This window comes from Lasioglossum baleicum, chromosome 13 (assembly GCF_051020765.1).
Source record: "Lasioglossum baleicum chromosome 13, iyLasBale1, whole genome shotgun sequence".
In the NCBI taxonomy this organism is placed as follows: Eukaryota; Metazoa; Arthropoda; class Insecta; order Hymenoptera; family Halictidae; genus Lasioglossum; species Lasioglossum baleicum.
The window spans coordinates 10,644,381-10,653,249 of record NC_134941.1 but is presented as its reverse complement, the minus strand read 5'-3'; the positions used below and the strand labels follow the sequence as shown (position 1 = coordinate 10,653,249).

At 46.9% G+C, this 8,869-nt stretch overlaps 1 protein-coding gene across 7 annotated transcripts in view; it reads left to right on the top strand.

Moving 5' to 3' along the window:
* Nucleotides 1-8,869, top strand: part of LOC143215156 (uncharacterized) — a 43,635-nt gene that overhangs the window by 33,121 nt on the left and 1,645 nt on the right. For 3 of the 7 annotated variants that reach the window (XM_076437020.1, XM_076437022.1, XM_076437021.1), the window contains exons 2-15: nucleotides 1,669-1,844; nucleotides 2,458-2,750; nucleotides 2,824-3,085; nucleotides 3,158-3,574; nucleotides 3,913-4,516; nucleotides 4,604-4,779; nucleotides 4,952-5,916; nucleotides 6,091-6,273; nucleotides 6,473-6,626; nucleotides 6,699-6,889; nucleotides 7,149-7,322; nucleotides 7,407-7,569; nucleotides 7,643-7,829; nucleotides 7,922-8,025. In XM_076437020.1, the coding sequence (XP_076293135.1) occupies nucleotides 1,829-1,844; nucleotides 2,458-2,750; nucleotides 2,824-3,085; nucleotides 3,158-3,574; nucleotides 3,913-4,516; nucleotides 4,604-4,779; nucleotides 4,952-5,916; nucleotides 6,091-6,273; nucleotides 6,473-6,626; nucleotides 6,699-6,889; nucleotides 7,149-7,322; nucleotides 7,407-7,569; nucleotides 7,643-7,829; nucleotides 7,922-8,025 (3,889 nt within the window). In that variant the 5' untranslated portion in view covers nucleotides 1,669-1,828. Of the gene's footprint in view, nucleotides 1-1,668; nucleotides 1,845-2,457; nucleotides 2,751-2,823; nucleotides 3,086-3,157; nucleotides 3,575-3,912; nucleotides 4,517-4,603; nucleotides 4,780-4,951; nucleotides 5,917-6,090; nucleotides 6,274-6,472; nucleotides 6,627-6,698; nucleotides 6,890-7,148; nucleotides 7,323-7,406; nucleotides 7,570-7,642; nucleotides 7,830-7,921; nucleotides 8,026-8,227; nucleotides 8,258-8,869 lie in introns of all 7 variants that reach the window. The other 4 variants (XM_076437025.1, XM_076437026.1, XM_076437024.1 and 1 more) reach the window with 3 other exon arrangements.

The following is an 8,869-nucleotide window of genomic DNA, read 5'->3' as shown; positions in this document are numbered from 1 at the left end:
GTTTGTCGCGGATTTTGTCGAGGTGGTTTCTTTTTTAATCCCGATCGAACAGTGTGATCACACTTCACTTCAGAGACTTCCGCGTCCGTCGTGGTCGAACTTGCTCAAACCACGGCGCGTTCGTTGATGTTTCAGCTCTTGGAACTTAATTTTTGCTTTTGCAATTGCTGAAAGTATGAAAATGTTTTCTCTTAAAAAAGACGTGTCGATTATTATCCTAGCTTATGCTCGGTTTGAGAGGAGGAAGCAGGGTTTGAAATAGTTTGATAGCGTCCGGCGAGGAGTTCCGAAGTAGATTCCGAGACTCCGAAGTCCATCTTGAAGTCTTGAGAGTTCCTTCGAATTTGAAATGTCTGTTTCCGCAACTTTAACACTCGGACAATTTTCGTAAATAAGACCCGTTCTAATTACGCACCAAAAACCCAGAAAAATGACGAGTTCTGTCCTCCGGGTCAGAGGAGACTCGACTCCCCCGCCCGAGAATCAAAGTTTCTGTAAAACACAATCAAACTCGCCGAAACAGCGGTGTCTATTAATTTATCCGAGTGGGTCGATTGATTATCGCGCGATCAAAGCATAAATAGTTTGATGAAAGGTCAAACAGCTATACCCGCGAAAGTGGCATTGATACACGGAATCCAGCGAATTATAAATAAAAATGACCAGTAAATAATGCGAAACATCGTGATAAATCTCCGTGGGAAAAGTATAATAGTGAGGGAATCGATAATCGAGAAAAGGGGTGGTTAATAAATTTAGCCCGAATGAAATATCGCTGACTCCTCGAAGTATTCGACGTCGGGTGTCATGGGAGGAGAGTTTTCCTTGTGTTCTCGCGTGTTTAATATTATTCATTGTCGCAGGTTTGATGAATCAAAGTATTGTTGTCGATGACTAACAAGCGTTCACCTGAAATTACGCTGCTTTTAGTGCGTTCCTTAAACCCGCGGCGCAGTCGAGTTCGCAACTGAACTCGTTAGCCGTTCGCGACACAACTTCCACCTGGATGTTTTCGAAACGGGCCAAGTCCCGAACTTGTCGGACTTCCATTTTCGAATATGTTGCACTGATTTTTCCTTTGACCCGTGTCGTTTCCGCGTGTCTCGCTCTCGGTGCCAATCTTGCGATTTTGCCAATCGAAAGTCCGCAAAAGCTGCGCTCGCGTTTCCTGTCCGTAAATCAATTTTATTGGACAATTTACAAAATAATGTTCATTCCGAAGCTTGGATAAATTCGCGCGAATATATTATAAAGTCTTTCTTCTATTTAAAGAGGCTTGCGATGCATCGCGGATTTTGTACCAGCTTAGAAGTGGCTTAAAAATATTTCACGAAGAAAATTCACTGTCAAGCAAGTGGAGTCACAGCCTAACAGTATGACTAAGGTCTCAACTATCCTATCAATATTCAAATAAATATCACAGCGGTGAAATCGTAGCATGGAGCTATGTCCACACTGAATCACCAACAAAAATATTGCTTGACGTTGGTTCAGTGTGCACGCAGCTTAATAGTATGCTATAAAGCCTGTTTTACGCTTGAAGATCGCTCGGACACCCGGCAATGAGTTTGTAACTGTGCGGCCATGTTTAACACTTAACAGCATCCTGTGTTTTCGGGCAAACTGAAAAGAAGAATCGTTGACCGTTGTGTTTGTATCTGCTTCCAGAGTGTACGATGTTGGAAGGTGGACGTGCAGTGGTCTGGCTCCTTGTATCAGCCCCACGAGCTGCACGCCACCCGAACGATTCACGTACTAACCCAATTACACCTGTTTGAACCCACCAGTTGCAGAGTCCTGCACCGTAACCCCATGACGCATTTAACACATGGCCCGCCTGGAGAGTAAGTGCTGCTCACACGATTTTTCGTCTTCGTCCCGAGCCCCTCGCCGCTCCTACACCTTGTGTCCTTCCTCCGCATAGTGATTCACGGCCGCTATTAGCCGTCTACGGCGAGCTGTGCATACAATTCACGTCAGTTCCCAGAAAGTCCCTTCCACGTCGAACTGTGAATCGCGTCCAGGAGCTTCAACACTCTCGCTAACCACCCAGTCCAACTGCGATGCTCACCTTTGCTATAGTTGCCTCGAATTGACTAGTTCAACAAATTCCCGAAGCAGTGCTTAGAGCTACCTAGACTCAGGGAAGATTCTGGCTGCTCTTAGGACTTTAGGTAGTCGGTGAGTCATTTCGGTATAGTAAGGGTGTCTAGGTAGGTTTAAGCATTGTCACAAAGAAATTGTCGCTTTCTGTTGATTGTGCCATCCTTCGACTGATCTCTCGAAGACAGTGCTTGGACTTATCCAGACCGAAGTTACAAGAAGCTTAGAAATCCCTTTGGATCTTGTGGGTCCAAGCATCGTCGCCACGAGATCATCGCTTTCCGTTAATTGTTTAATCTCCCGACAATCCTTAAGTGCTACTCCCAGCCGATCACGTCAAAAGAGATCCAGCAGAGTTCCATTTGGTTGTTGCAGTACCAAGCATAGTGGTGCATAAAGGCAGCAGGTCGCACAGCCGACCTGAGAGTCCCACGGTGGTCGTGGGAGGAGGAATGCCCTCACTGCCGTCTTCCAGGCAAGGCTTCGTCATAGGTGGCCCGAACGCGTCATATCAGAGCAACTCAGAGTCGGATATGATAGACGGGAATGCCAATTCCAATGTCGGCTCTTTACCCTCGCTTCATCGTACCTCGCCCTCCTGCCCACCCGACAAGGCCGACACTGAGAACAAGAACTTTCGTAATAGGGTACGTCTCGATAAATCGGCGATCAATCGTACAAACAGCAGATTGTCTAATTGGATGATGTATTTTTGCGAAGGTAAAGTTGCTGGTCAGGAGTCATGCCATGAGAGAGTCGACGTCTCCCCCGAGGGAGCCACACAACGGTTCGTCTTCTCCGCACAGTCCTCAGTCGGTGGACGGGGAGAGAAAGCACGCTGGCAACCTGTCTCCTAATTCTACCAACGCCAAGCTCAACAACAACGAGCCAATGTTCAACAGCAATCTCTGCCCGAACCAGTCCCCGAAGCAGATGCGCAACACGGCTACTTCACCTACCTGTCGAGCTCCGTCACGAAATGGTAACTTGGAAATGGTCTTAGCTATTCAGCAGATTCGCGAGCGGGACAGTAACTTCAGATTTCTATTTCCAGGTCAATCTAGTCCTTCTCAAGTTCACTCACCAAAGAATAACACATCTCCTACGAACGGCAATAAGTCGGAGTCCCAGCGTTCCAAGATGACCGGTTCGAACGTGATTCAGAAATGCAATAACTGCGTGAAGAACAATCAAAACGACCGGCCCGGCTTGCTACAGACGCCCGTGTCGCCCACGAAGTCCGGCCAGGCGTTGCAGCACTCGCCGAAGAGCATCAACCTGGCCCAGAACAATCAGAACAATCAGAAGTCGGAGCAACGTCGACCGAACTCCCTGAACATATGCAACAATCAGTGCGGCACGCAATGCGGGAACACTCTCTCCGTGAGCAGACCGGGTTCCAGGCACAAGCTCAGGCACCAGAACTCGTCCCAAGGCAGTTTCGACAGTGCTTCACCATGTCTGTCCAGAGGTCTGAGCTTTGGCCTAAGAATTCACTGAGATTCCTTATCACACGATACGCTAACTTCTCAATAGACAGCGGATCTTTACGTGAAATATAAATTTCCCACGTGAATTGCAACAAACTGAAGTGAAATAGATATTTATTTTCTGTCCAATATGGTTAATAGGTTGAAAATAATGTTTTTACTGTTTTAACTCACATCTACTCATTTTTGTTATAAATGCATAAAATCCGCTGTCTACTCATCTAGTACGATGTTCAAACAAGTTGTAAAATACAAAAGAGAATTTACTTCTAGAATTCAGCCGGGTTCTGATCAATTCTTCCACTTGTTCTATTCACAGACAGCAGCACAGAGCTGTACACAGACAGCACCGGCATAGATTTGGAGCACTTCATCGCGGAGACCATAAATCGTAACCAGAAGGACCGCACGGTCCTATTGAAAATCGAGAAGGATCTAATAGAGTTCGCGAAGGACACGCAGAAGGTCTGCCACAAGTTCCCGAACATGTCCTCGTACAACAGGATGCTGGTGCACCGTGTGGCTGCTTATTTCGGCATGGAGCACAACGTGGATCAGTCTGGTTCAAGCGTAGTAGTCACCAGGACGAAGAACATGCGGATCCCGAACACCCGTTTCAAGGAGCACATCAGGGACGATCTGATCCTGTCGGAGGAGCCGCGTAGAAGTATCTTGAAAAGAGACTCGAGCTCGTTCGAGGACAACTTCAATTTTAAATCGCCTGATAGATTGTCTGGAGACTATTGCCGGCAAAGTAAGAGTTTCGAGGAACGGGAGGAGGAGTACGAGCGTGCCAGGCGAAGGATATTCAAGGATAACAGTGGAGACAGCAATGAAGTTCATTCCTGGCCGTACTGGTCCTCTTCGGAGAGCTCTGACTCTGCCAGATACCGTCTGCTGCATCCTTCGGACCACATGATGAGGTGAATAAATGCATTGGACATGCTCACGTGTTTGCTGTAGGAGAATTGATCGAGAGAAGAGGAATAAAATGGTTGTTAATTTTTAAGGCAAACGAAGTTGATGAAAGGCGAGTCCTTCGACGGGAGGGAATCCTGTCGGAGCGGAGTTCTAAGGCCGTCTGTCTCCAAATCGTTCAGTTTCGGTGGTTATACCAGAGGCATGCTGTCCAGAGGGGACAGTGTCACATCTACGCATAGCGCTGGTGCTCGTCTTATGAAGCAAGGTTTGCTATTCTTCTCATTACGATACAGGGTCCCCCGAAAGTCGTGGAAAGCTCGATTATCTCAGAAACAGGGAAAAAATTTTCAACGTTTCCGGTACTTTTGGAGGACCCTGTATATTCTTGTAAGCAGCGTATTAGAATCTTGTCTACAGGATGGACTTCTCGGTTGCAGATTCAGGTGCTAGCATGTGTTCACGACTGAGCCCCTCGAGCAGTGGCTATAAGTCGCAGAGTCAGCGCAGCGACACGACGATATCCCCGTCGCCGTCGCCATCGCCGGTTGCGAACATGACGTGCAGCCACACCCAAGTATCTAGTCAGGACCTCGCCTCGCCGGAGTCGAGCAACCAGACGGTGATGTGGGCGGTCACCAGTATATCCAGCGTGCCGCCCGGTAGCATAATCATCAACCCGCAGACGAACCAGCCGTACACGAATCCGGACGGCTCGATATACCGTTTCGACCCGGAGAACCCGCCAAAGTTTTATACCGCTGCTGTGTCGCCGCACGAGAACGACAGGAACGCCGTGTCACCGAAGAACACGGAACCGTCCGAGCCATCCAAGTTGATCAATAACAACGGGAGGAACGAGGGTCGAAAGAGGTCGCAGCTAAACAAAAACAACAACAACAGCAACAATAATAACAACAACGGTGGTAATGCAACGACGGTCACCCACGTGACGAACACCGCGACCTCGCCTAGTTTACCGTACACGCCACCTCCCCAGCTGAATCCACAGCTTCAGCATCAGCCGCAGCCCCCGCAGCAACAACATCAACCGCAGCATCAACAGCAGCAGCAGCATCAACATCATCATCAGCATCAACAGCAGCAACAACAACAACAACACCAGCCACAGCAACAAACTCTAGTCAAGTCGTTGTCGACGATGCAATCTTGTAACCACAACCAAACGGCTCAACCGTACACCACATACATACCTACCTCAGAATCGTACAACCCGGGTGTTTATCCAACCCCAGTAGGGCAGCAGACTGTGATGATGGCTCCTCATCCGAACCAGGGTCAGCCGAATGTACAGAATAACGGCCAAGGGGATGTATTTAATCAGAACTCGGTTTACGCGAATTATGCAGTACCTGTGCAACAAGGACCAGTGTCGCAGACAACGGTAACAAGCGTTTGGGTCGGTGGTTCTCAACCTGGAATATTTATAATTTTTCCATGAATCTATTTTTAAGATTGAGGGGTGTGTCTAGAAAATGGTTGAGGACCACTGATTTTGCTGACACTACACGTATGGTAACTAATTCAGGTGTTAGAACAATGGTGTTGTTGACTTTAGGAAATAACGGAACTGTCTGGATATTTTATGGGTATGAGTATCTACGATCAGCGTCTGTCCGGTGATAATCATTCGACGCCACCGCATTCTTACCCGCAACCGCAACCGTCTACGCATCAGGCGGTTCAAAACGTGCAGTCTATGCCGCAGAACTATTGGCAGCCGCCGCCAAACTCAGTCCCGGTATACTTGTTATAACGACTGACTGTCTTAACTGCCTATCGGTGAATATTCAATAGTTTTTCAAATTGTGCGATTCACCGTTGAGGATTCCAATAGCTATAACTAGTTAGAGAATAAATATTTAAAAGAATATTTTCTGGTAGGTGGAGCGTTAAAGGGCTCGGTACTCGGTATATTGTTAATGTAATGCTTATTTCAGGCGCAACAAACGATGTATTTTGTACCACCGCCTGGTACAGCACTTTCGGTCAGTCAGGGTCCAGGTGATAGGCAACCGTTGCACCAGCAACAGAGATACACGACGAATTATTCTTTTAACGCGCAAACTATGACGCCTCCGAGCCAATCAAATTGTGAGTCGAGCTCCTCTTCTCGGAAGCGTCCCTCCCGTTATTGATTATTTAATTATACATTTTCTATTTCAGCCAATTATGTGGGCAGCTACCCAGTTCCTTACAATTCGGTGCCCGCTGTGACACCGACACCGGGAGAATACAGCTACCAGCCACCGGTTCACATGGTCCCCACGTATTACCCGCCAGGACAAGCGGCGATACAACCACAACCTGTCATGTACAGAGTACCCACGCCCCCAAACACCCCGACTTCCAATCAGGTACTTCATTGACCGCCTTCGTGCAGTTAGCAGTCTAGAGATCTCTAGCAGGAGATCTATATCCCAGAGCTGGGCGTTATTCGAAAAAACCTTTGTCTCCTTACACAGTTTTATCGACAAAAAAGACTTTGGGAGTTTAATCGACAGAGAAATGTTCATATTCTTACTGTCTAGACATTACTTTATGAATTACGTTATGAATTTTGTCCAGCTAATTAGGAATGATAGCTCTGCTAATGCTAACTGAGAAATGTTACAGATGCCACAGATGCCGTTGATGTACGTCAATTCAGGCAACTATGCGCCGCCAACGATGGTGTCGAATGGAACGTTCGGTCATCAAGTCGGGCACAATGGCGCATCCCCCGCGCCACCTGGAACCTACATGACTCCTGCGCTGGTTCCCAATCTCGTTATCAGGCAAAACGGTCCTGTAAGCATTACTCTTCGCGCCTGGGTCGTTTTGGTAAATTATTCGAAACCAACAGGGTGTGTTAAAATGTCGATCTACTTGCAGGTCGTTGCTAGTGTTCGAGCTTCGACGCCAGGTAACTCCCAGAGGACCAGCAGGTCGCCGACTCCAGCACACGAGCTGTTCGGAAGTGGGAGCGGGGACAGAAGCGCACAACCCCAACCACGCTACCCACTGCCAATGTACCAGGGTGTCCATCTTGTTCAAGGTATACAACCCTCTTGTTGTGAATGATCCCTTGAATTATTGTTAAGATGTATCGACGCCTACATCGTTTCTAGGGGATATGAGATTGATGCATCCCGGAGTACCAGCTAATCCGCGACTGCAGTATGCACCAGTACCATCACCACCTGTTGTTCAAGGTTGTCCACGACCGTATCGACCGCCTTCGTACTCGTCGAACACCTCAGGCGCTGGCACTCCCACCTCGTTCGATGGCAGAAATCAGAAAATTCGTAAACAGAGGTAAGGCTTCGTTGCTAACATGTCTGATCAATATTTCAGTGTTAACGAAGTGGTTTAATTTTTATGATTGTTGATGGTAACTTGTTGATCAGGTCCAAAGTAACACCGTTGCCACCGACAGGCCCACGGCCCAATCTTTATCAAACTCCTTCCATGCCGTCGCTCTCGTCCAACGTGCCGAAAGATCTCAGAGAAGGTAAGGATCGATCATTGACACGGGGATGTAGAATCAATAAGAATTAGATGTTCGGCTCGTTTCGGTACGTTCTGCTTGGAAAGCTCTCTCTTTCTTTCTCTATTTACGTTTTCAACCTCTTTTTGTTCCGCTTACGAAAGAAAGAAAGAAACGAAATGTAACACAACTTTTGACACGTATCTCTTGTGTATCCCCTTAAAAGCGAGACCTGTGGAAGACAATATGATCTAAGGTACAGAATCTTCATCAGTAATCAAATACTACAACGAACACGTTATAAAAACCACATCGTTTACCATAGGCGCTTCTTTCACACCGCGTTCAGTTCGCTTCTGGTCGATATTTGTTCGTGTGGAAGTATGCCTGGAAAGATGCTTCCTGTTTTACCATTTTGACAAATGGGATTCACTACACCAACCTGTGACTGTTTATTGTTATAAACAATGTGGGAAGCTTCAATTTTCTGAGCATTTTCGATACAACAGTGCACTGTCCGCTTACACGCTCTTGCGCAAAGGCGATGTAACAGTATTTTCTCTCTATAATCTCGCGGTTTTTGTCATTTTTATCATTGTATGTTATGTATGTCATTGTAATGTTCGATTTTTTAAATTCGCTATAAGAAACATATTTTAAATCGAAGTGGAACCTGAAGCGAGGAAATACTGTACTATGCAAAAGTATGCCTTCAGACTAGTCGAAGTGAATGTCGTTTCCGCACAGTTAATTAATTTCTTATTATCTTTTCTGTTTGAGTGGGACTGTGTAGCTTTGTATCGCACGATTCTCGTGGTAAATGGTTTACCAATAACAATTTGGTAATTTACACAGCCCGCGAAGCTAC